The 27,738-nt window shown below is 38.1% G+C and overlaps 1 protein-coding gene across 5 annotated transcripts; it reads left to right on the forward strand.

The window, feature by feature from the left end:
- The first annotated feature begins 564 nt into the window (after positions 1-564).
- LOC124613028 (sorting nexin-16) lies at positions 565-27,132 on the forward strand. Of its 5 annotated transcripts, none has more exons than XM_047141592.1 (7): positions 571-887; positions 983-1,256; positions 7,704-7,827; positions 9,742-9,831; positions 9,919-10,137; positions 21,513-21,649; positions 24,776-27,132. In XM_047141592.1, the coding sequence occupies exons 2-7, from the start codon at positions 1,069-1,071 to the stop codon at positions 24,939-24,941; spliced, it is 924 nt and encodes a 307-aa protein (XP_046997548.1). In that variant the 5' UTR covers positions 571-887; positions 983-1,068; the 3' UTR covers positions 24,942-27,132. The 5 variants fall into 5 exon arrangements, with proteins under 5 accessions (XP_046997550.1, XP_046997548.1, XP_046997549.1 ...); XM_047141593.1 differs by having other exon boundaries at positions 571-872; XM_047141591.1 differs by having other exon boundaries at positions 572-872; positions 980-1,256.
- Positions 27,133-27,738: the final 606 nt, after the last annotated feature.

The following is a 27,738-nucleotide window of genomic DNA, read 5'->3' on the forward strand; positions in this document are numbered from 1 at the left end:
TTGTAATAACAATGATTATTGTTATTATTTTATTACACTGCTACTATACCCGATCGCTGTATTCCTTGCTGTCAGCATCCTACAAACATGTGTGACTCCTATATACCCACTTCAATATACCCAAAAATAAAGTTTTTGAAACACCAACGCATATCAACCATTCTAGAATTAAGTGTGCGCACACGTATTGATTAGGCTGAAGTAACAGCTGACTCAGCCACGCTTCATGAGCCAGATTTTTGGCAGTTTCAGATCCACGTACTACAATTTGTCTGTATAGATGTGTAATGCACCCATAGATTCGAGCAGTTTTTCTCCAACCTGCCTCTCCATTTGCCTCGTTAGTGTGCATCTATGCGCAGATATGATATTCGCAAATACTGGTGCAGGGATATCGTAGCGTGTGAACCAATGTATTTTTCCTTTTTATCGTTCTTGTGATCAACGGGCCGGGAGAAAATGGCATATTTAGTTTTGAGTAGTATGTAACATAACCGTCTGACGCCCCTACGTGCATGTAATTTATAAATGTACTCTACGTCATTTAGCAGAGATTCGAATAATTTATTCTCGATTGTAGGCGTCCTGCATGCAGTTGTCAGCACTGAAAAATGTAATCACTGCCCTTCTGCGCACTTTGTTTGACGCGTGACCGATGTTTATTAGCGATTGTAGCGTACGTCAAGGGGTTGTTGTCGATTGCATGTCATTGTTAGCAGCTTTAATTCGTGACGTAACTAGTTTCATGTAACGTAGAGTGCTCTACCACTTCTACCTATTTGCATGGATATTCGTCCTAGAGATCGGCGCAGAAATTCTTGAATGAAGTGACATATGAGTATGAAAGTTCATGGCAGCTAATTTGGACGCAAGTAGGTTACTCGTCGGTAAGACCTACATTTAAGTATTGTTTAAGATTTTCATGTTTTAATTTCAGCTGTACTCCAGTTATTGATTCTTGTCGTCACTTTTTTGGCAGCAAGCGACAATGGAATTGAAACACATGTTTTTTACTGATGATTATGGATAAAGAAAGTTACGGATGCTAATGGTACAAAATTTGTCGCTATGGCAGCTGACAGTAGCCCCTGTGTGAGTGAGGTGACATCGGCTATTAGTAGAATAAGAATGGGCAATAATTCTGACACGAAAGGTCCGCGTGTGGAGAACGATGTACCAACACCTTCATCTTCACCTCAGTCGCCGGAAACACCAGTGCTCGACATTACAGAAAACCATGTTGTGGATTCTTTCAGGTTCGTTTTTTAAAACAATTTACATAAATTTTGTAACTAATGCGCAATAAATACTAATTAAGTTGTTTCAAATGTTTGATGCACTGTTCCTTCCATACTCCAATGTAGGGACAGGAAGGGGTTTGTGAAATTGACCTTGTTTTGTCTTTGGAAATCTTGCCATTGGGCTGGCAGTTACCTGATTTCACAACTTTCATGCACATGCACTCTGTATGTTTTTATTATTGGAATCTGGTTCTCAAGAGTGACTTTTAAGTGATGCTTTGTATCTCTTTTTTTTAAACTAGAAATTGTAGCAGTTTGACTGGCCAAATTCTCACCAGATTGCAGGTAGTTGGTCACATGCCTTCCAGAATCTGGCTGGATCACTATCATAATTTGTGGAGAACAATCTGAAGAAACAGTGTTTGATTTATTATGTGTACCTTTTTGAATTAATATGTACGTAAAAAAACAAATAGAATATTGTTAACGCTGCTTAGTGTTACAATGTTTGCGATTGTATTTTCATTCCGTCAACACACCAGTAATAACAGTTTCAGACTAAGCTATTTCTGTTACCTTGTGCTGTATTCAGTGAATTATATGTAGCTTAAATTGATTTGTTAGCTAATGGCTCCTGACGTTTGTTTTTCAAGTTGTGAGATCACACTGTTTTTAATGTCTTTTAAGTAGCCAGTTTTGTTGGATGGTGTGATCAGGTACAAGTAGTAAATCGTTAATACTTTTGACAGATAAAATGCTTGCACAAGGGGAATAGCTTCACCTTACCAAATTCCTTTGCTACTCGGATGCCTGTTTATCTTTGTTCTCTGTTAAACCATTAAGCTTCAATCGGATGTTGGTGTCGGTTAATAAAGCAGTGTACCATTCAGGTAAACTGCATAATTCATACATCATAGACTGACTGATGTATCAGAATATACACAGCTGTGATTTCATTATAAGGTCATATTAATGAGTCCATTTCAAATTCTGTGGTATATTTTTTTTCAGTAATGTGTGTTTAATACTGTGTATTTCATAAAATGCTGTTCTTAAATTGTGGGGATTGGCTAAAAATTGGGGATGCTTTGAATAGAAGAGTAAATCAAAAGTCAGGTGGTTGGTTTTATCATCATGTGGAGCACAGGGCCTAAAGTGGTATATCCAGCTCTTGTGTTCTGTGCTGCTGTTGGCAGTTTGTTATTGTTTGTTGTGGCAGGTCAGATGATAGATTACGGTAGCCAATGAAACTTACTCGACCGTAGAATCTTGTTTATCATTAATATTTGGGTGTTTTTTTCCAAATATGTGTCAATTTCCTAGCTTGTGGTTAGGTTGGGACTTAATAGCATGGCTTCCATTCCTGGGAGTGAAGCAAGCAACAGTGAAATTTGTAATCTTGGTTGTGACAATTATTCAGATTGTTTTTGGAATATCTCACAATTTTGGAGGTGGTCGTCGGGTGGAACCTAATAGATCCACTTAAACAAAACACTGGTTAACATCATCTATAAAGCACAGGAAATTATGAACAAGCAATTTTTGTTGGCCACCCACATCCAGTTCATGATTCATCATGTTTACTTCCCATGATTCATTGGGCTAACAATTACCAACTGCAGCACTCAGTAGAAAAGCTGGGTACTCTGTAAGTATACTTCACTGTTGTTAGTAATAACTTCAAGAACCTAGACTGCAGGGTGAATTATGATGGTGTTCACATGCTTGAAACACTTGTCTAGTTACCTAGAGATTCTTACCCACACTGAACCATTAATTTATGGTGAGACAAGAATCCTGTTTGTCTGCGATATAACTTGATGATTTTACTGGTGCTGCCAGAAGCAGAGAAAATAGACTCTAGTTGAAAGATATTCATTTATCTCAGAGTCCTGCCAATGTAACATTGCTCTAGAAGGGAAGTATTACTGTGGACACTGTTAAGGGTAACAGTACCAGGACTGTGGCAAGCAGTCAACACTACCTTCCCCTCAGTGCAGCTCTTCCCTCAGCAGTGCATGGAGTGGGGGACGGGGGTGGAAGCAAGGCATGTCTCCTGCCATGACCTTCAGGCACTGCATGAATCATGTTTATTGTGGACAAACAGTACCTTGCAGTGCTCCATGCGACTGGCAGAATGTGTGACTTACGTAAACAGACGTGGGACCAATATGCAAAACTACAGATCAACGTTCTTAACTTGTGGTTGTCATTTGGTTTTGTGATGCTTTGTGCTTGTATGGAGTAACTGAAGTATCTGATATTGGCCATCGCCTTTGGTCAGAGATGTTGTCAAGGTGGGCGAACACCGTCATTTTGACCTTATGCAGTATGGCTGTAATGACATCGTGCAATCAAGATGCAAATGGGAAAACAGTCCCATTATAGAAACCAAAATAATTTGAGGAAGAACATGAAATGAATGGGACAGCTATGGGAAATAGGGAGGGAACAAACAAAATAAAAACATTCCTAATAGAAAATATGTATTCACACAAAAACTCATTCAAAAATCCAGTAAGCCAACATAACACGAAATCCATAAAATTGACGTTGGCAATTTCACTTGACACAGTTCAAATGAAGTCTATGGTACCATGAAACTGCAACTCACTCGAAAAGCTGAAGTCAAAATTTCACTTCGTCTCGGCAATGTTCCCTATACCACAAAACCACAACTCTTTTCCGGCACTAGTGTGGAAAACTTCAATAGATCCATATATCTAGAACAAAGCCCAATTATTTTTTTTTTTATATTCTGTAGATCCAGGTAAGCTAGCAAATTGCAAGAGTACCGGCATACGTATCAGACTACATGTAGTAAATATATAACATACATAAATGCAACAACAGGTACAATAGAAACAAGATATCGAATAAGGATATATATTCAATTTACAGAAAATAGTTACACTGTGGAAGAATGATATATAAAGACCAGAAACAAAGTTAAGCTAAAAATTACAATAAAGAAATACATCAATATGAAAAACCAAATTTTCACTTGTTTATAATAATGCTCAAAATGAAACTAAACTTGTTCTAAAAACAACAACAAATTAGTGGTGACATTTTATTTTTCTTGGAAGTTCATCGATTGTATAAAAATATTTCTGTGTAAGGTACTTTTTGAAAGTGTGTTTGAGTTTCAAAGATTATGTATGAAGGCATTTGATGTATGGTGGGAGTATATTAAACACCTTAATGCTGGGCTAATAAACTCCATTGTGGACCACATTGGGACCTTCTGTGTAGGCTGTTTAATGTTTTTGTCATAACATTTGCTGTTGTCTTTGTAGAGAGAGAAGCTGTTACAGACAAAGATCAGCAAGGAAAAAAATATACTGTGAAGAAGTGGTAAGGATCCACATCTTATGAAACAACTACCTGCAGGAATGTCTGTGATGGACACTACTCATTTTTGTGACTGCTATTTTTTGTGAGAGATCGGTTACCAAAGAATGTAGAATGGAGCAGTAATGAACAATAAGAAGCCAAAATAGGAAGCCTTAATGGTATCTACTTCAGCCACTGAAGCAGTAACCCACAATGAAAATATTGCTGAGCTAATTTTGAAAAGATGAAGAACATGGGTAGACCAGTTACTTTTGCAGCCTGTATAAGCACCCAGCAATTTCGTCTCCTCAACTTTATGTAGTGTTCCATATTGTTGCCTATTGTACATGCAAAAGCATACTAATGAATTTCCTTATCAAAATAAATACAAAGCAAAAATGCAATCTCCATCCATTTACAGTACACCCACCAAACTAACAGTTTCAAAGCTGAAAACAAATCTGTAGCCAATAACAACTGACTACAATAACTCACTAACAGAGTTCCAAAGATATCATTCTGATATGAAGTAATTACAGTGCTTGACAAACAGTGTCACATGCTAACACCACTCAAAAGCAAATGTGAAACTTTGACATTCAGCACTAGAGAGTGCCACAGCATACTACAAAACAATCTCTTCAAACACAATTCATTTCAAATTGGCCAGTAACCATGACGTTACACCATTATGTCACCAGTAAAAGTTGAAAATGAGAACCCACATTCAGGTTGACCCACTCGCACATGAATAATTAATTTTTCTGCCACATGTATTTTAATTGGATGATTAACAATTAGTTAATTGTCTTCATGTTTGACTTTTTAATATTTTCCTGTTTCCTCATAAGTTTGTGTTTTCTGTTCATCAGAAAATCGTAGGCATGTCATATGTCCACAAAGAATTTTTTTTCCTCTTCATTTTTAACGCTAGCATCATTAATCAGACCATGCATCTGAAATAAAAGTTCTAATGTATTATATTTGGTAGTTCATGGTGTGTGTTTTATTGTTTTTCTATATTTGCTGTGCCCTATGTCAAGAGGATGCAAACACAAATAGGGAGGAGGCTGTTAATCGGTGTTCCAAAAGTGTGGTGAATAATAACACACCTTAGGGAAATATCAGCAAGGGATGGGAAGAAACACCAGTGCGCACAGTGTGTATGCATGAGGGCCTCATTCTACAAGTTGAAAAGACTATTCCAGAAGTCATTGAGGGAACATGGTGCAACCAACTGCAGATTGTGGCACATGTTGTACCAAATGATGCCTGTCATTTTGGCTTAGAGGTTGATATCATGCTTGGATCATTCCATGACTGGTATAGAAGGATGAGAAGAAGAGCCTTGGTCAGGGAGTTTCGATAAAGCTCACAGTTTGTGGTGGTGTCCCCAGAACTGATTCTGACCTTTAGATTGTGAGTGGAGTGGTGGAAGGATTGCACCAGAGGCTTTGAAGATTCTGTGACAATCTAAGCTCTGACTTCCTGGACTTGAGCTGTAATGTTGAGAACTGTAGGTTCCCCTAAGTGGGTCAGGTGTACACTACACATCAGAAGCTGTTGTCAAGGTAGATAACCAAGTGTGGGTGCATATGAGGTTTTTTTTTTCAGTTTAGGCAACTCTCCACACTGTTCAAATAACAATAGCTTTAGGGGACCTGGGACTGTCAGTTTGAGAGCCAAATAAATGTGCGTACAGGTGAGAGTTTTAAAATTCTGGAGATTAGCTAACAAAGTGACAACTACCAAAGCATTCCGAACAAAGTGACAAAGTTTGTTCTCTCTCCCAAAAAGCAGTGGAGCTCACATAATACCAGGTACAGAAAGCTGATTAAAACCTGAAATTGAAAGGAGTAAGATTTTTAATATTTAAGTGTTTATCGAAAGGATAGACTACTGATAAATGAGGGTGGTGTATGTGTTGCAGTTGTCAAGGTATCTAAACTGTGTGCGAGATTGTCTGGGCAGGTCAAGGGTTGGCATAAACTTAAAACTGGATCCATCTATTGACCACCATACTCACCTACAGGTGTAACCAGAAACTTCAGACAAAACTTCATTTCACAAGTATCTAAGTTCCCCAATCATACTGTCATCATTGGAGACAATTTTAGTCATCCAACACTCAATTGGAAAAATTACAGTTTTATATGTGGCTGATGTGATGGAAGTTCCTATGAAACATTAGTAAAGGTGTTCTCTGAGAATTACTTAGAACAGGTTGTTTGGAAGCCCACTCATGTTGGAAATATATTGTAGCAATAGCGACACATAAAAATCACTTCTTTGAAAATTTCCACGCCTAAACTGGTAACCATGACAATGAGACAGTTGTTGCAACAATGAATACTAAAGAGCAGATGCATTGTAATCTGAGCTACGAAGTTGGCAGTTGTGTGTGCACGAGGTGTGCTTGCTTGTGCGTATGAATGGTGTGTGTTTTTCTTGTGCTGGTGAAGGCTGTGCCCAAAAGCTTTGTGTAAGTGCCTTTTAATTGTGTCTGTCTGCAACTTATTGTATCTTCTTTATTGTAAGTAGCAGTCTGTGTTTTCTTACATTGCAGATCCTCTTCCGTCATGTTGCACATCACTGACAGACGCTTGACCCTGACAAATTTGCAAATCAATCAGAAACAATCTTTCCTAAAAGTGTGAAATAATAAATGTGAGACAGTGTTGTTGGGTCAGACCTTTGTGAAAAATGTAAAAAATTCACCAACAAAAAGAAACCACCATACAAAATTACCACTTTTCCACAGTCCTTAAAAACCTTCTGGTTATACAAAAACTTCACCAGTTCTGAGAAGCCATTGTTTACAAATATCAGGTGGCAAGTCTTAAAATAATAGTAATGTCACATGTCAGTAGTGCCATCTATAAGGTTATGTGCATTCTAACAATTTCATAGGGACCAAAGAGTGTTTGTTAACTAATGAAAGCAAGACCTTCAGTAAATGAAAGTTGTCAAATTGTAATTATTTTGTGTGTTGGATAGATGTTCTTGTGATTTAGAAAAGTACTGTTTTTTTATGTGACCTAAGTTGTATGAGATGATACCAGCTTAGTTCTACGTTTCTATTTGGAAAGACAAGGTAATCGTTGTCCATTTGCTCATTTTTGATAGGTTACGAATGATAAACTCTGCATCAAATTGCTCCTCACCCAACAGAGAGAATACAAAAGCTGTATCAGACATCCAGATACCTATAGTGGGATATGAGGTGATGGAGGAACGTGCACGATTCACTGTAAGCATAATTATATTGGCATACTATCTATTTGGATTATTTGTGTGTTGTATAAATGTTTTTTGTTGATCTGTGTTTATTTTGTTTGTTTGTTCTACATTGATATTAAGGTAATGGGCATGTGACTTTAAGTATTGTTCTCCCTATTTAGTTGTTTAACCTATTCCCGACACTTGTAAAAAAAAAAAAAAAAAGGAAAAAAAAAAAAAAAAAGTGGAATATTTGTAAGAAAACAAATCACAGTTGGTAGCAATGCCATTTCCTTTTAACACATGTGGCATCAATATGATTGACTGTTATGAGTTTGCCTACAAACTGTGTGACAAGACATTGAAACTGTAATGGAACAAGGCAACAATGCTTAAGATTAAATTGTATCAGACAGTGAAACTGGGGTACTTCAGTGCACAGTAGAGAGTACACTCTTCAGCTAACATCGAGCAAGGTGGCACAGTGGTTAGCACACTGGACTCACATTTGGGAGGACAACAGTTCAATCTTGTGTCCGGCTGTCCTGATTTAGGTTTTCCTTGATTTCCCTAAATCGCTCCAGGCAAATGCTGGGATGGTTCCTTTGAAAGGGCATGGCCAACTTCCTTCCCCATCCTTCCTTAATTCGATGAGACTGATGACCTCGTTCTCTGGTCTCCTCTCCCCAACAACAACCCAACTCACCTTCAACTAACTTCTGACCTTTGTATCTGGCTAAGGTCAGTGCACATCTCTCAATAACTCAACAGTGGATGTAGCTTTTATGTAACCAGGATTGGATTGGATTGTTTGGGGGAAGAGACCAAACAGCGAGGTCATTGGTCTTTTATGCAACCAGTCTGCAGTGTACAATAAACAAAATGTTTACTTTAAAACCAAGTGCACCCAACCTTCTTTCCCTGTGTGTGTGTGTGTGTGTGTGTGTGTGTGTGTAAGTTGCCAACAATGTTCACAATCAGTATGACTTTGCACTGCATCTTGGTATTCGTGACAATCACCACAACCTAAAGCGTAGCTGCACGTGGTTCAGAAAAATAACATTCTTATAATGTCCCCATCTTATGATGAGCCTGCAGTTGCTTGAAAACTAGTTAATGACAAAAACTTGTATCAGATTCAAAAAGTGGCTGGTTGGATATCATGCCTACATAAATTGCCAGTTTAAATCACAATTGCAGTCCACCATCCACTGCCAGCAGGAATTGATCTAAAAAAAATGCACACAGTTGATTACTCAAAAAATGTAACTGCCTTGAGCCACACAGGATTTTACATTACTCTGACATCATATGTGGCAGCATTTGTGACATTATTTGTGAGCAGATTTGTACCCCCACACTGTGGTTATATACTGCCAAAGAGTCAGAAGTACAATTTTTTTTTAGGCATAAAAGGATTGCTACATTTTCAGTTTTTACCTCATAAGTGTATTCTTGATTGTCACATTGACACTGACATCACTAAAACTGCCATTGTGCTGTTCAAAACAAGCAGTAGATGATGCTTATTTAGGAATTCTGTAACACCACGAAAGACCCTATCTGCACAGTGCTTATTGCACACAGGAATTCGTATCATCATTTGTGTGAAAAGTTCTGCTACATATGTCACAAGATCCCCAATTATGCAATGAGTTCCACTTGTTTACAAAGACTGAAGTGAGTACCGGTGCAAAACTTTTACATGTGGCAATAAGGTTTTATAGCTGGTAACAAAATGCGTTACAATGAAGGCCGTGCCCGTGATGTCATGAAAATGCTCACAACATGTGAGGACATAATTTAATGTACCATATTTTATAACAGTACATGAAATGTAATTTGAAAATACAACACTATAGAAATATTTTGTAAATTATATACATTATTGCTGAGAGAATTTTTGTATTTTGCATTTAGCAACACAGTTATTTGTTTTACACAGGTTTATAAACTTCGAATTGAAAATAAGGCTTCTGGTAATTGCTGGTATGTGTTTCGTAGATACACAGACTTTGTGCGGTTGCACTCAAAGGTAAGGAACTTCTCATTTGACATATGTTTCTTACACTAAATTGTATGCTCGCTGGTGCTATGTAACTGGTGTGACATTTAATTACAGTTACGGAGTGAATTCCCTGATGTTAAGCTGCAACTACCACGAAAACGATGGTTTGGGGACAATTTTGATCCTACTTTCCTCAGTGATCGAATAAAAGGACTGCAGGGCTTTGTTAATGCCATATTGAACCATCAGGAACTTTGTAGTGCTCAAGCTGTTAAAGACTTTTTCTGTCTTGATGAACCACCATCATATACAGAAAGCCTTGAAGAGTCCAGGGTAACAAATTTATTTTCTATTTTCATGCAGATTTTAAGTTTGTAAGTACGGACATTGTTACATAAAGGTATAGCTATGTGAATCTCTCTGTATGACTAGTGTTTCTCCTCACACTCTCTAAATTTTGCTCATTAGCTTCAAAAACATCTTGAAATTAAGGAGTGAAATACGTATAATATGGTCGTGTGATTTTCTTTCAAAAATTTGATGATAATTGCCATAGAAATTATTTGTGATTAATTATATTGGAGTTTTGCCTGTCAGATTTTCTTGTTATTAGTACCAGATCAAAAATTATCTTTCATTCAGCTGAATGGTTTGGCTTAGGGAAAGTGTAGTCTTCCCATTCACAAATCTGATATACCTTATTATAGTCTGCAATTTATAATGTGCAAAAAATATACTCATGAGTTACATACGCAATACTATTTGGAGAAGATACTGATTTGATTCACTGAAACAGTTAATTTTCTGTTTTCTTTGAGAATTTTGCTTCTGTTGAGTGACACACATCTAGGAAAACAGACGATGAAAGTAAGGTGCAAATTCTGATAATTTACACTGAACGGGTGACATGGCACACCCTTGAATGATCAAGATGGGGAGGCTTGTACACCTCAACAACACAGATCTCTGTACCGTAGGTGCAATCAAAATAGAAGAGTATCTGTGGAGAGCCCAGACTAAGCTGAGTTTGTGAAGAGTAGCAGCAGTGCCCTTTTCAGTAGTTGCACGGGTAACTGTCTGGATGGTTGACTGATCTGTTCATATAGCATCAGACAATATGGCCTCACTGTCTTGGTGCTGCGAAGGGGCTGGAATCAAGAGGAAACAACAGTCATCATTATTTTCCCTGAGGGCATACAGCTTTACTTTATGGCTTCATGATGATAGCATCCTCTTGGATAAAATATTCGAGAGGTAAAATAGCCCCCACTTGTTATCTCCAGGTGGGGACTACTCGGAAGGATATCGTCATAAGGAAGAAGAAGACTGGTGTTCTACTGGTTGGACCTTGGAACAATGGATCTGTAGTGGCGAGGATTGAGACTCCTATTGTGTTGGGATGAAATGTGAAGTGTGGCGAAGCAGGCTAGTCGGCACACTGTGTACTAATGATACAACATTAGTGCAACAAGAATTTGTTTCATTAAAGCTGCTGGATGTCACTGTATAGCGTCCAGCTCATGTAATCATGGAGTCGGGTGGGTGGCAGGCTGAGTTTGTGAGCAGTGTAGCCCGTACAAGAGGCCTAGCTACCCAGGACAGAGACTGCATTTTTATCAGAGCACACTCATAGACATTGAAGTGGTGTGCTCGGTTAATCTCTCAGCAGCTCTGCACAGTGTTGAGATAAGCAACAGCATAGCCCTTTCAGTAAGGATGGCCGGGGATATCGATGGCTGCTTAAAGATATTTGTTGGTGGCAGCAGAGGTTAAGATGTTTCCTGAATACTGAGACAAGTGGGCAGGTGCCCAATACCATGCATTTGGCACAGCAAGCTGTAGGTATCAGGGGTTACGATATGGGCACCTCAAATGCAAGTATGGCAGACTAAAGATAGCAGTCTTGAAGGTGGAAGTCATGTTGTCAAACAGTAGCAGCACATCACGTTTGGCCTCTTCGCTAGTGTACTACAATGTAAAGATGGAGACCACAGCTCGGAAGCCTGAGTATTTATTAGTGCTTCTCTGAGGTAGTAATGTTATCTCTGGCACGTGATGACTGAACATAGCCTACTTTTCCAGGCTCATCTCAGTGGCATTCACCACCCCTCTATTTCACAAGAGTAGATTTCAGGGCTTCGGGTTGTTGCCTTTCTGCCATATCAGCAGGCTTATAGATGTTCTTGTGAAACTTTTACTCTCTATCTTATGAAATCAAGCTGTTCTGTTAGAATGATGTGTTGTTTTCTCCTCGTTGAGGTCATGTTGTCGAATTTAGGATTCGAGCCCTTGCCAGTGCGAGGTGAGGCAATATCATCAGAGTTTGTTCTGCTTTCTGTAATGTTGACATTCTGCCTGTTGTCATTCTGATTGTGACACAGGGATTTGGCATGGTTTGCTTTGGCTTGGTGCTTACATTTGTCCATAACAAATTTCTGTTGTTTAACATTTGCCTCTTCTTTAAAACATTCATCCCGAATTTTTCGTAGTTTGCTTCTGAAATAATCTCTTAAAATGCGTATTACGTGAGTAAATGCACATTCTACAATTTTCTGTTATTTAAACATTTGAGAAGCTTGTTCACTATGTTTCTTTGTTCTGTTCTTATTCTTGAATTGTCTCTTTTGAGCCCATATTTTATTATACAAGTTTACAATCTTATTCTGTTTTACACTTTTCTATTCATTATTGCTGCTATTTACCCACTTGACATATTTGACAGCTTGGTGAATCAGGTGCATGAATTGTTTTATGCCCTAAGCAAATTAGAGTGCACAAAGTGTTAGTGGAACCATGGCAGTCCTATCATTGGTAGCGCTTGTGGTGTGGCTAGGCTAGGCTAGGCTATCTGACGTCAGTATTTTATTCAACATCTCGAATGCTGTTGACAGTCTGTTGCTCATTCAAATTTTACACCTTTCGGCAACAGTCAGTTCAGTGGTTCACTAATTTTTGCAAAATGTTTCATGAATCTCCTGTAATAATTGCATAGGGCTAGAAATGACGGAAGTCATTTGGTTGTTTGCTATGTCGCGAAATATCATGAACTACCAAAAGTAGTTGGGAATCAGTCTTTAACACTTCTGCACTAATCACATTACCCAAGTATTTAAGATTTGTTTGTGCAAAATGACATTTATCTGCAGTAAGCATCAGATGTGCTGCTCGTAATATGTTAAATATGTCTTCCAAACACTTGATGTATTCTTCCATGTCTCTCAAAAATGCAGTTATGTGTAACTACACCACACATATCGTCTGTTTCAATCTGCGAAGTGCACCATCCAACGGTCTCTGGAACATAGGCAGTATGTTTTCAAGTCCAAATGGCATTATTTGGTACTGATAATGATGTGATGGAGCCATGAAAGCAGATTTTGGTCTGCTCAGAACTACTACTAGCTGGTGATACTGCTTCTTAGGTCCATTCCTGAAAAGCATTTGTGTTGACCCAGATTGTCCAAAGTCTCTGTAATACTGAAAATAGGACGTGTATCAGTGATGGTCTTGGCATTCAAGTATCTGTAATTGCTACAGAATCTGTACTACTTACTACCATCCAGTGACTCTTTTGGATGATGATGGTATTTGTGGTCTATGGACTATCACTATGTTATATTATTCCCTCTGCCAGTTGCTGGTTGATAAATTATCCCGTTAACAGTTGTAAACACTTGAGAATGTGGTATGGTTTCATACAGACTGGAGCATTGTTACCTGTTGGTAGGTGCTATTGAGAAACAGGCATCACTGGAAAGGACCATTTGTGCTAAACAAATCTAAAAGTGATTGCAACAAAAACGTTCCATTGCTTGTTGATCTCTTCCTTGCAAGTGATTCGCTTTTTTTGCTTAACTCAAATGCATTAATAGTTTTCTTATGGCTTGGGTCTTCACATGACCTATCAGTGTCTTCTTCATCCAGAACATCTAAACTGGCATCATCCAGACCTTTGACAGACTGGCTTCATCCATGCCAAAATCATCTAGGTTAACAGGAATCATGATCTCGCCATTTATATTACTAGTGCAAGCTGTACTTCTGCATACAAAACAGTGTGTTTCATCTACTTCTATGTTCCTTTTTCTTTGTAGTGGCTCTAACAGCCCCCCGCCACACACACCACTTCTTGCGGTATGTTGGCATCTGTAGAAATGCAAACCAACTTTCCTGTGTATGGTGGTATTTTGTCATGGGAACTAAATGTTAGCAGTTCAGTTGGTAACACCTTCATGATTGGTGTACCTTGTGGCATTGCCTTGCTTCCAGTTGTTGCTCCAAGCGGACACAAAGTTCCACCGAGTTCAGTTGTATACTGCAAAAGATCAGTTTTGACATGATGTTTAGTTACAAAGTCTAGTCCGAGAATGTCAGAATAACTTCCGACAACATTTGGCACCATGTTCATGGGTTCGTGAAAACTCTTAGTGCCATTGCTGAAGTCGAGCATTGTTGCCCATAATGACTTCACAGCATTGTCACATACTCCATGTAACCCGTATCGCGGAGATCTATGTCACCTCCTGTGTAAGAGATCCTCTCTAACTGAAACATGCACAGATGTGTCTACTTAAAAATTGTGTTACTTGCTCTGTAGCAGTTAATGAGCAGTCTCTGCATGTGTGTGTGCAGTCTTCTGTTATACTGAGAATGGCTTCCAATGGGCAATGCATATCCATTTGTATTTAACGGACACTTTTTGTTCTGATGTTTCCTTGTTTCTATTCCTGTGTGTTCGCACCTTATAACCGATTTGACCACACTCGAAACAATCTGGTTGGGAACATTGCTCCTGTGGCTGACCCTTAAAGTCCACCTGTGTAACACTTGACTGCAGAAGTGAAGACCAAAGGTCATTACGCCCTTCTGTATCAATATCCCATTTTCTCCAACATGTTGTGGTCCTAGTATATTCAGCCAGGTCAGATGGATTCTCCATCCTGACTCTAACTCTGACACACCAGCGGAGATAAGACAACATAGAGAGCCCATTTTTCACTTTCATTCAAATTAACTGCATCAGCTTCTGCTCTTTGTGTCAGCTCGTGTGTTTGTGCATGACTCTTACGGATTCTGTCTGAAGACAATTACACAGACTCATTTGTCTTCTGCACTAAGTTACTCAGTTTCTCTCAAGAAAGGAAAAAAATCTCACACTGTTTTGCTTCTGGTAGCACTTGTGTGAACCATCAGCCAGCTTCTGGAATGTTCCTGCCTTGCTAAGAACGTCATGATAAATTATATATGCTGTAGCTTCACCTGTTAACCCTATGCAAACATGTTTCAGTCATCCAATTGCACAATTCAGTGGTAGATATTAGTATCTAGTGAACACAGTGACATGCTCCATTGTTTTTCCAGAAAAAGATATTAAATTTGCTGCTGACTGACAGAGAGGTGGGGAGGGTGGACTCAGCACAATCCTTCCAACTCCTGATTGCAACTGCTGTACCATAGCTTGTAAGTTTGAACTTTTTTATGCAGGTTTTTATTTGCCTCCTCATACATTTTTACTTGTTCTGTTAAGGCAGTGACAGTTTCACCCATAATAACAGCATGTTTTCCACCATTTTGTGGATAACACCACTGCCATTCCTACAACTGACGATACATCAAATTAATTCCTATACTCATGACTGCCAACCATTATGGACTGTCTATAATTGTTATGGATTTTCACCTTAATTACAGAGTTATGGGATGTTGCAAAAAATTTTGAAAATAGACATTTTACGATTTGGGTTAAAAAAAGTAAAATAAACAAAGGCACTGTTTAGCAAAATGTAATCATATGCTACTAAGAATGATTTTGTCACCACGGCTGACTAAAGACACACTTACACTGAATTCAAATCGTGTTATGTGACATTATTCGCAGCTAGTACTGGGCTACCTATGTTGTCAACATATTGGAAACACAAAACCAGTGTTCCACGGCTGTATCTGTACAGATCAAAGGAATATTGTTCCCCAGCAGGATTCATTATCTGACTTCGGGGAAAAACAGTTGTCAGAAGGCTACGTGAGCTGCCACCATATGAAAGGATTGTGATACAACAAGAACAAAAAATTAACACAGTTTCTAGAAGGCAGAAATGAATGTATGTAGCAGGCAGCAGTCAGTAGTAAAGGTGGATGTGGCAGGGGTATCATCAACTCCAGATTCCTCCGTCAGATTCATTGGTCATGTGAGTAACATTGAGGCTGAAGTAGTTTTTGTAAATGAAAATGATAATTTGGATTAATTTTAGTGTGAAAATAAAATTAAATGCATTATCAATGAAATATATCATCTTTATTTGGTGTTGGAAAAGTCCGAAATATATTGTTTAAAGGCCTAAAACAGCCTTCTGATTTTTAAAGTTTTCTGGAATATGGTTACTGACAGCCTCTTCTCAAGGGTGGCAGCTATGCATACTATTCCCTGTTATTTCCTCTAAAAAGTGATAAGTTTGCAGGTTCCTGCAGTCTCAGAAACAACACTCTGAGAGGGGAATCAAAAGTCCCTGTGTGTTGTCACGGCCGCAACCGAGAACACAATCGGAAAGGCCAACAGAATAATTCCTTCTCACCGCAATGAATTGTCGAGATTGATATCCAGACAGTGATGACGACGATGCTGCAGAGATTGGTCACACTATGGAGGCATCAGCCGATGTTAACAGTTGTGACGTCACTTTTGTAGTGGCCTGGCTCAAAATCCCTACTGCATCAGGGCGACGGAGTGTGGAGTGCGGTGTAGCAGCCTGATTGTCAAGCTGGGTGCTAATGATACAATATTTGCATAACAAGAACATATTACATAAAAGTTTACAACTGTGACACAGAGAAGACTCTGTATCGGTGTTAAGGCCAGTGGCAGTGTGCGCCCGGCATTGGGACGTACTAATGTTGTCTCAGCAATCTCTGGCAGACATTGCCCTGCGACATCCAATTCGCATAACTGTGATGTCGGGCGGGTGGCAGGTTGTCCTGGTAAGCGGAGTGGTCCAAACAACAGGTTTTGCTGCTCAGGACGACGACTGCATTTTTACCAAATACTCTGGTAAGCATTGGAGGGTTGTGCTAGGCTTATCTCTCACTGCACGGTGTCAAGATGAGCAACAGCATATCCTTTTGAACGAGGAAGGCTGGGATGTTGATGATTGCTTACAGGTACTAGTCTGGGGCAGCAGCATTTAGCTTGCCTCCCAAATACTTTCAGACGGACAGTGCTCTAAACACCACGAGTTCGGCTCATTGAGTCGGGGGTGGAAGTCTTCAGGTCTTCTCATTAATGTTTGTGATATCGGCAGCCCACGGTAACTGAGTGCAGCAGACAGTAGCAGTTTCGAAGGTTGAAGTCATCTTGACGAGCAGTAGCAGCAATCACAGTTAGAGACTCGTAACTAGAGTACTGCCATGGATAGATGAAGACCTTGGCTTGGAAGCATGAGAATTTATTACTGCTTGTCTGAGACATTGAATTTATGTCTGGCTGCTGATGAACAAATGTGTCCTCCTTTTCTGGACTAGTCATTGGTCCTCATCACCCCTCTACTTCAGAAGAATGCATTCCAGGGCTTTAGCATGTTGCCTTTTCACCACAGCAGCTGGCTGATAAGTGTTCTCGTGAAGATTTTATTCTCTCTGATGAAATCAAGCTAATCTGTTGGAATAATGTGATGTCTTCTCCTTGCTGAGGCTATGTTGCTGAGATAATGACTAGAGCTTCTCGCCTGAACGAAGTGAGGCAATGTCTTCCTGGTTTGTTCTACTTTGCACAGTGTCAGTGTTCCACATGTTTGTCACTTTGATTATGACATAGAATGTTGGCCTGGCTCACTTCGGCTTGGTGCTGGCTGTAGAGGATGTTGAGGAAACGTCACACTTGCCCGTAATACATTTCCACTCTGTAACAGATTCCTTTGTGGGCAGGTAGGTTAGGCAATTTAAAAAGGGGAGTGGATAAGTTCAGTATGAATGCACTGGGAATTAATGAAGTGTGGTGGCAGCAAGGAGCAGGGCTCTTTTTGGGTCAGTACAGTGTTATCAACTCAAAAGATAGGAGTGATACAGGACTAGCCCTAATGTTGTTACTGTTGTGCTCTTCAGTCCAGAGGCTGGTGTGATGCAGCTCTCCATGCTACGCTATCCTGTGCAAGCTTCTACATCTCCGAGTAACTATTGCAAGCTACATCCTTCTGAATCTGTTTAGTGTATTCATCTGTTGGTTGGTCTCCCTCTACGATTTTTACCTTCCACACTGCCCTCCAATACTAAATTGGTGATCACTTGATGCCTTAGAACATGTCCTACCAACTGATCCCTTCTCTGGTCAAGTTGTGCCACAAATTCCTCCTCTCCCCAATTCTATTCAGTACCTCCTCATTAGATACGCTATCTACCCATCTAATCTTCAGCATTCTTCTGTAGCACCATACTTCAAAAGCTTCTATTTCTCCCTTGTCTAAACTATTTATCGTCCATGTTTCAAATCCATACATGGCTACACTCCATACAAATACTTTTAGAAAAGACTTCCTGACACTTAAATCTATACTCGATGTTAAAAAAATTTCTCTTCTTTAGGAACGCATTCCTTGCCATTGCCAGTCTACATTTTATATCTTCTCTACTTCGACCAACATCAGTTATTTTGCTCCCCAAATAGCAAAACTCATCTACTACTTTCAGTCTCATTTCCTAATCTAGTTCCCTCAGCATCACCTGATTTAATTTGACTACATTCCATTATCCTCATTTTGCTTTTGTTGATGTCCTTCTTATATCCTCCTTTCAAGACACTATCCATTCCGTTCAACTGCTCTTTCAGGTCCTTTTCTGTCTCTTGACAGAATTGCAATGTCATCGGCAAACTACAGAGTTTTTATTTCTTCTCCATGGATTTTAATTCCCACTCCGAATTTTTCTTTCATTTCCTTTACTGCTTGCTCAATATACTGTTTGAATAACATCAGGGATAGGCTACAACCCTGTCTCACTCTCTTCCCAACCACTGCTTCCCTTTCATGGCCCTCGACTCTTACAACTGCCTTATGGTTTCTGTACAAATTGTAAAAAGTCTTTCGCTCCCTGTATTTGACCCCTGCCACCTTCAGAATTTGAAAGAGAGTATTCCAGTCAGCATTGTCAAAAGCTTTCTCTAAGTCTACAAATGCCAGAAACATAGGTTTACCTTTCCTTAATCTAGCTTCTCCAAGATAAGTCGTAGGGTCAGTATTGCCTCGTGTTCCAACATTTCTACTGAATTTGAACTGATCTTACCCAAGGTCGGCTTTTACCAGTTTTACTATTCGTCTGTAAAGAATTTGTGTCACTGTTTGGCAGCCGTGATTTATTAAGCTGATAGTTCGGTGATTTTCACACCTGTCAACACCTGTTTTATTTAGGATTGGAATTATTATATTCCTCTTGACGCCTGAGGGTATTTCTCCTGTCTCATTTATCTTGCTCCCAAGGCTATTAGTAGTGCTAATGGAATGTTGTCTGCTCCAGGTGCCTTGTTTCCACTTAGGTCTGTCAGGGCTCTGTCAAATTGTTCACGCCGTATGATGTCTCCCATTTCATCTTCACCTACGTCTTCATCCATTTCTGTAATATTGCCCTCAAGTACATCGCCCTTGTATAGACCCTCTATATACACTCCTTCCATCTTTCTGCGTCCCCTTCTTCGCTTAGAACTGGTTTTCCACATGAGCTCTTGATATTCATACAGGTGGTTCTCTTTCCTCGAAAGATCTCTTTAATTTTCCTGTAGGCAGTATCTGTCTTAACCCTAGTGATAATATGCCTCTACATCCATACATTTGTCCTCTAGCCATCCCTGCTTAGCCATTTTGCACATCCTGTCGATCTCATTTTTGAGACGTTTGCATTCCATTTTGCCTGGTTCATTTACTGCATTTTTATATTTTCTCCTTTCATCAATTAAATTCAGTATCTCTTCTATTACCCAAGGATTTTTACTAGGCCTCATCTTTTTATCTACTTGATCCTCTGCTGCCTTCACTACTTCATCTCTCAAAGCTAACCATTCTTCTTCTGCTGTATTTCAGTAGAAGAATGGGTAGCTATGAGAGATGAAATACTGAAGGCAGCCCTAATAATGAATAAGAAAATAAGAATATCAGTAAGCCACTAGATGCCAATCTCAGAGATCTGTGTTCAGGAGAAAGTTAGGAACACTTGAGATAATAGTAATGCTATGACTTATTGTGGAAAATAAATTAAAGAAAAGAAAATCTAAATTTATAGCCTTCATAGAGTTTCATAGAGTTGACTGGACTACACTCTTCAAAATGCAGAAGGTAACAGGAATGAAATACAGGGAGTGGAAAGGTATTTACAACTTGCATAGAAAGCAAAGTGCAGTTATAACGAGGAAAGATGCACTTGAGAAGGGAGTGCACTTGAGAAGGGTTGTAGCTTATTCCAGATATTGTTTAATTTGTACTTTGAGCAAGTGATAAAGAATACCAAGGAGAGATTTAGAAAGGAATAAGTTCAGAGAGAATAAATAAAAACTTTAAGGTTTTGCTGATAGATTGTAATTCTGCCAGAGATGTCAGAGGGTTTGGAGGAATATAGTGGATAGTGTCTTGAAATGTGATTAGAAGATGAATGCCAACAAAAGTAATACAAGGGTAATGGTGTGTAATCGAATTAAATGATGTGATGCTGAGGGAGTTAGAGTAGCAAATGAGAAATGAAAAGTAGTTAGATTAGTTTTCCTATTTGGACAATAAAATAACTGATGGCCAGAGTTGAGAGGATATGAAATGCAGACTGACAATAACAGGGAAAGCATTTCTGAAAGAGAGGTATTGTTAATGTCTCATGCAAGTTTCAGTCTTATGAAGACTTTTCTGAAGGCATCTGTGTGGAGTGTAGCCTTACATGCAAATGAAATGTGGACAAAAAGCAGTTCAGACGTGAAAAGAGTAGATGCTTTTAAAATGTGGTGCTATAGAAGAATGCTGAAGAATGAGTGGGTGGGTCACATAGCTAATGAGGAGGTTCTGAATCAAATTGGAAAGAAAAACAAAAATTTGGCACAACTTGACTAAAAGAAGAGATTGGTTGATAGGAAACAGGACACACACTGAGACATCAAGGAATTGTCAGTTTGGCGTTGGAGGAGGAGGGGGGGGGGGGTAAAAATTATAGAGGGAGAGCAACACTTGTATACAGTTATTAGGCTCAAAAGGATGTAGTACAGTAGCCCTGCAAAGATGAGACTTGCACAAGGTAGGCTAGCAGGGAGAGCTGCATCAGAGCAGTCTTTAGACTGAAGACCACAACAGTGAATGTGAAATGGCATGTGTTTCCCAGTTAGTAGGTTGCTGTTCATAAAAATTTGATTGCGAAAGACAAATACATAAGCTACACTATCTTGGCTACAGTACCTTTTTTCCTCCTTGCTCCCACCCAATTATTATCTTTTCTATCTTAAATTATTTTATTAGCGTACTTATTTGCCGTGATTTGCTCTTTTGCAGAAGGGATGTGATGTGATGTCTACTAAGTATTAAATTTTGTGTGTCCAGTCAATTTATTCTGTGAGCATTGTTGGATATTATTTGGTATTGTGTTGAGCTCAATGAACTTTTATGCTGTGTATTTGTTTTGGAACAAAATACTTCATTATCCCTTTTTTTATAGAAAATTTTCAGGGTTGTGGTGAAAAAGATTTTTTATCTTTCTAGGCAATATTTGAAGCTTTGGAGGAAACAATATATCATTTACGGAGCCAGTTAAGAGAGAAAGAAACTGAACTTACACGAATGAAGTTCACTTTGGACATAGAAATGAAGAAGAATAACAGAATGGTCCAGCTAGTAAGGTAGTGATCCAGTCAGTCAGTAACTTGCAGAAGCAGTTCATTCTTATTATGTTTTGATTCTGTTGTTCTTACATTCCTTGTTTTACATTTGTTTTCATATTTATTATTGACTATATGTTTTTGAAATGTAATAAAATAAAGATTCACAGCCCAGTAGTGAGTTGAAACAATAAACTGTCTCACACTTACCAAAGTATTCTGTGTTATAATACCATGATTGAACCAATTTTTCTTTCTGCTTCCATTGCACTATGGTATTATGGTCTGGAATATTTTAATAACTGTGACATTTCTGCCAATGAAAGTGTACATTTTAAAGTAAATTGTCTGTAACAGACTGTGAGTAAACATAAACAGGAAGCCTGTAAATTATATATAGAATTTATGAATTAGTTAAATGCTAAATTCTGAATTGTATTCGAATTACCAGATATGTTGGGTGAGGAGGGCACTTTGGTGTACTCATCTAAGGTCTTGTTGGTCCTCGAACAGTAACTCTGTACACACCAGACCACATAAAGCATAACAAAAATTGTGTTGGCTTTTTTACTGCCTCTGAACTGCAATGTGTGTGCCATGGGCAGATGAATGGATTAACAGAAGGAACAATTGTTAGTAGCCAAGCTTTGGGGTACCCACTGAATTGGCTTTTAATGCTCAGTGGAAGGCTTTTATCTGGATGGTTCCCATCATTCAGTAGAAAAATGTCACACTGTTTCAGTCTTAAAGTGACATTAAGGTAACACTGACAATAGATGAGGACAGGACAGTAATAAGGAAATGTTGAAAAGAACTTCTTTAAGCACAGTAACAGGATCCACAAGTGTTTCAGACATGATTTATCACTGTCACCATAAGGAAGAGGCACCATTCGCTAGGTAGAATATAAACATCATAGTCATTAGTTGGAGGAGTGGGGGGGGGGGGGGGGGGTTCAGGAGATATTACTCAGGAGCAGATCACATGCTGCTACAGGATCCACATCTTCATGGCAACTCCGCAGTTCACACTTAACTGTTTGGTAGAGTCATAGAATCACTTTCAGACTTTCTCTCTGCCACTTCACTCTTGAAGAAGCACACGGGAAAAATGAAAACCAAAATCTTTCCCTGTGACCTTGCATTTCTCTAATTTTATCATGATGGTTGTTTACTCCTGTGTAGCTAGGATTTTGTCATTCGAAGGAGAAAGTTGATGATTGCAATTCTATGAAAAGATGTCACTGCAACAAAAACTGACTTTGTTGTAATGTTTCTCAGCTCCAATTCACTTATCACATCTGTGATTATTCCCTATTATAAGCTGAAATGCAGATTCCGGCATGTGAAAGATCATCAGCTGTAAGCTATGTCATGTTTAAAACTTCGTAGTGTGCAGTGTAAATCACATTTGATTTGAAGAGTTCTTGAGACACCTGCACTTCTATAACTTCTCTGTAGTAGTTCCGTTGCATGTTCTAAGTGTTCTGCCAATAAAATGTCAATTTCGGTTAGCATTTCTACAACATTTTCTGTATTATTGTTCCAGTTGATGTTGTTTGTAGTTGTAATGTGTAAGTATTCATTTGAATTTACAACTTTTAATTTTGTGTAATTTGTCATGTAACCAAAATTGAACTGGATTTTTTCAGTGCTGATGTAGAGAAACTCTCTATTGCTGAGGGTTAGTTACCACCTTTTGTACTATGTAGGTACCTTTTCTAAATCATTTTGTAATTCATTTTGATCTTCTTATGACTTGATGGTAAACAATGACATCTTCTGCAAACACTCTAAGAGGGGCGTTCAGATCGGCTTCCGAATCATAATTATGTAAATTAAGAACAGTAGAGGGCCTATAATACTTCTTTGGGGAACCCCAGATATAACTTCAGTTTCACATTATGTCAATTACTATGTACCATGACGCTTCTGACAGGAAATGATGAATCCAGTCACACCATAGGCATACAGTTTCAAGCAGCTTGTGAGGCAAAAAGCCTCCTGGTAATTTAGATATATGGAACCAGCCTGAAATAGTGCTCATTCCTTTGTGGGAATAATGGGATAGCTTGTTTCAGGAGAATAATATTTTCTTAATCTGTACTGTCTGTGTGTCATTTTTCTTTTAGGTATTATTTCCATATGTTGAAACACAGAATATGCTCCAAAATTGTACTACAAATTGATGTCGGTAAACTGGGCCTATATTTCAGATTTTTCTTGCATTTATTTTCTTTTGTAAAGGTGTGACCTGTACAATTTTTCAATCTTTAAATGCAGGTTTAAGTGAGTGCCATATTTGTTTCTTTTGGAAAGGTCACAGCTCATTTGGATCAGTGTCTTATCTTGGCTGGAATTCTACCTCTCATGACCTCATCAGTTGACATAGCTTCTGGGAATGTCTTCCTGTCTCTGTTAGTATGCTCAACACATTTTAAATTCAGTGTTTATGAAGTGTGATATTGAATTATTAATTATCTAACAAGTAGCTGGAGAAGTAAAGAGGGAGAACAGGGTGCTTAGGAGTTGTAAACTAAACAATTCTATGTGTGTTTACTTTTAAGTGCATTTTTCGATACAAGCAGGTTTTGGTTGCGAAGACTTTCAAAATTTGGGATCCAAAAAGTGCAGTCTCGCAAAGAACTCAACATTGTAGATAAACTTTGTGGAGATTTGGAATGGTTGTGATTCTATTATGTGTTTGAAACGTATTGACCTACATTGATGTCATGTTCAAAGATATGGGTTGTGGATTGCCATGTGGAATTCACACCTTCCCCAGTGTTGTTTACGACTTTCTGTGAGCCTAACCTGTATGCTTTATTTTAAGACATCAGCTAGGTCCCTCTTAACATGGATACGTCTCCTTGTCATCCTTTCTAACCTTTGCCAACTTACATCCCTGAGGGAGAAACTAACAGTTCAAAAAGCTGCAACAGTTTTTTTTTTTTATTTTATTTTTTTTTTTTATCCGTGTCTTTCAGTAATACTAATTGAAATTTTGGTATTGAAGTGAAGCACTGGCCAACCATACTGTCACTTTCCAATTCAGTTAGTTTTTTTTTGTAGTTTTGTTTTCTGAGCCATAAAAACTTGATTTGTTGAAATAGTGGTTAAAATAACATTTGTATGTAATTGTTTTCAGGACAGCTGTTGAAAAATGCACAACTTGTTCTCGAGTGCTACCAGTCCTTGATGGCCCTAATTTGACATCAACACCTGTTAAGGCAGCTGATAAAACCCCAGTTGGACCACGTGCTGAAATGCAGACATCGGCAGGCGAAAGATCATCAGCTGGAAGCCATCGATAGAATATGTTATGTTTAAAACTTCTTAGTGTGCAGTATAAATCGCACATTTGATTTGAAGAGTACTTGAGACACTTGTACTTCTGTGAGTACACTTGCTTCTTCAATTGGTGATCTGCTTAAATTAAGCAAGATTGTGAACTCAAGTTACTTGATGATTTATTGTGTTGACAATACTTAAATATTATTCTCAGAAAGCAATTTTTTGCTAACTTACATGTTTAGGCTGTGTCGTGTTATGGGTTTGTGTGTGTGTGTGTGTGTGTGTGTGTGTGTGTGTGTGTGTGTGTGTGTGTGTGTAGGGCAGAGGGGGGGCTTAGTCAATAGCTCTCTTGAGAAGTATTACCATGGTGATTATTCTCAAAATTACATTATGGTGCTCATGGTACTTGTGTTGAACCTTGACTTTTTTCATTTCATGAATGCTCCAATGTATGTGCTCCACGCAATGAGCTCATTATGAATTCTTAAATGTAAAATGTAATTATGACTTATTATGAGAAAAAATCTAATGTTATGTTTTATACATACATCTGCTAGTTTTCTTCCATGTTAATATTTGTTTCTGTTTTACTAAATTGCACTTTGATTTTGTATAGTCAGTGTATTTTCCAGTGTGTATCACTGAAGGCGACAACTTTCTGTTCATTATAATAAAAAATTCACACACACACTTTGAGGATATAGTCTGCCAGGTCGGTAGATTACAATAAGGGGAGTCACAAATATCACGTTTTTGTTTAGAATTTAGTTACACACACCACCAATAAACATCACAAAAGTTTTGTTTAAAGCCTGTCTTCTTATCACTGCCATGGTGTCAAATGCTGAGTGGCACAGCAAAAGCACAAAAAAGTGAAGGATTTTTGTGGCCAAAAATAGTGTATAATACTGTTAGAGCTCATACTTTCTATGGAATCAAAGTTTATAAAACAAAATGATTTATTTTATATACTCGTGTTCTTTTGAAAATAGTGGTTAAGACTTTGAACTCTACGGTTAATGTTACAGTGAAAATGATGCTATAAACAATATAGAACTTTGTTTGGGGCCATATATATTTGTATCTACACCTGATAACTTTTGTTTGTTGTTGTTTGAAAGTAATAGCTACTGAGTACTGTATGTTCTGAAGATAATTATAATACTAACGGTCCTATGATCATCTGTTACGTGGTGCAGGAAAGCTGCATTTTTCTGTGATGCAAAAGGTTGTTAATGTTCTGAAAGTTATCAGCTGTATTGATGGTAATGCAAAGTCTAAGCAGGAAATACAATTTTATGATGTTCTTACGCCAATGTAGGTTATCCTTTGTGTAAAATCAACATAATGCATTGATTATTCTATGTATCATACATGAATTAATGTTATGTGTGAAAAAGTAATTTTTCAGAATGAAATCAAAAGAGCAGAAATAAAATTTCAGGTATCAGAATGTTGGAGCTGATATTGAAACGTTGCTTTATGATAAGTTGAAGTTAATACTTCAATCATTTTGCTTGAAGAAAGCATTTGATTTGTAGGTTGCTGTGTGTGTTTGTGTGTGTGTGTGTGTGAGAGAGAGAGAGAGAGAGAGAGAGAGAGAGAGAGAGAGAGAGGCTGATAAAGATGTCGGACTGCAACATATTCAGCAACAAAAATAAATGTTGGTCTATGTTTGAAAATGGTGACCTACTTGTATAATTAATTTTTAAAAATCGTGACATCACATTTGTTCAATATAATCTGTCAAATTCATCTTTTGTTTATCATCATAAAAACCTTTTGCTATGTAATTTTTGTTATGGTCTGATCTGTTATGTCACCTAGTCTTCCATTTCCAGTGTATCTTCCAAACTGAAACATTCTTTTGTCTGAACATCAAGTTGTTCAGATAATTGAGTCTAAAGCAGTGTATGCAATGACTTTTTTGAACTAATGATTAGCAGCATCACATGATATGTTTTTTATTTGTTGATGACTTTCTCTCAAGTTGGCTGTTGTGATTACTGTATTAGAAAGCTCAAAATTTTATGTACAAATAATATAAGAAATTATATGCAAAGTTAATGTATGGATGTGATTCAGTCGTAGTAATGGTGCTGTTGCTGTATTATGTTTTTTGTTTTACACGTGTAATAAATTTCATGCTCTAAAAGTAGACTTCCATTATTGAACACACCATTTGGATAAGAATGTGAGTTATCGGCAGAAAAGTACCTTGAAGTGTGCGTAGTTTATAGCACTGCATGGTGTCAATTTCACTCATGTACACAGAAATGTATTTCTTCAGGGAAATCATTGTCCTGCATTGGTTGTTTTTATTTTTAAAATAAACACTTTATTTCATGATTTTTTTTTCCCTAATAGCTAATTTCACCCGCTTGGAAATTTCAAGCTACCAGATAGTGAAACAAATGCCAAAATTTACAGCAGTTTCAAGAATAGAAAAATAAAATCAGAAATATGCATAAAAACTTTTTACAAACTTCGGTCACAGTGAAGAACTACAATTGCATTATCTTATTGAGGAAGCTCCATCTTCAATCTAAAACATCAAATGGTATGCATGTTAGCAAATTTAACTGTATGATTGTGTCAACAGAGAGATAAATATAGCTTAAACAAAAGAAATAAAAGACTTGATCAAAATTATTACTGCATATTCCTAAACTAAAAGTTATGCAAAAATCCCATAAGTGAAATTGCTTATATCAGTGACATTTGGAGTTTCAAACATTCTGAGGAATAATCATCTTGTGAATGTTGCAGTTCTTATTTCTGTGCTTGCTAAGAATTTTGGAATGTACAAGACTTTCA

This window comes from Schistocerca americana, chromosome 4, assembly GCF_021461395.2.
Source record: "Schistocerca americana isolate TAMUIC-IGC-003095 chromosome 4, iqSchAmer2.1, whole genome shotgun sequence".
NCBI lineage: Eukaryota > Metazoa > Arthropoda > Insecta > Orthoptera > Acrididae > Schistocerca > Schistocerca americana.

Coding starts and splice junctions, on each gene's coding strand:
- LOC124613028 (XM_047141592.1), top strand. CDS start 1,069: ATGGCAGCTGACAGTAGCCCCTGTGTGAGTGAGGTGACATCGGCTATT. Junction 1,257..7,703: donor CATGTTGTGGATTCTTTCAG/GTTCGTTTTTTA, acceptor CATTTTTGATAG/GTTACGAATGATAAACTCTG. Junction 10,138..21,512: donor AAAGCCTTGAAGAGTCCAGG/GTAACAAATTTA, acceptor TTATCTTTCTAG/GCAATATTTGAAGCTTTGGA.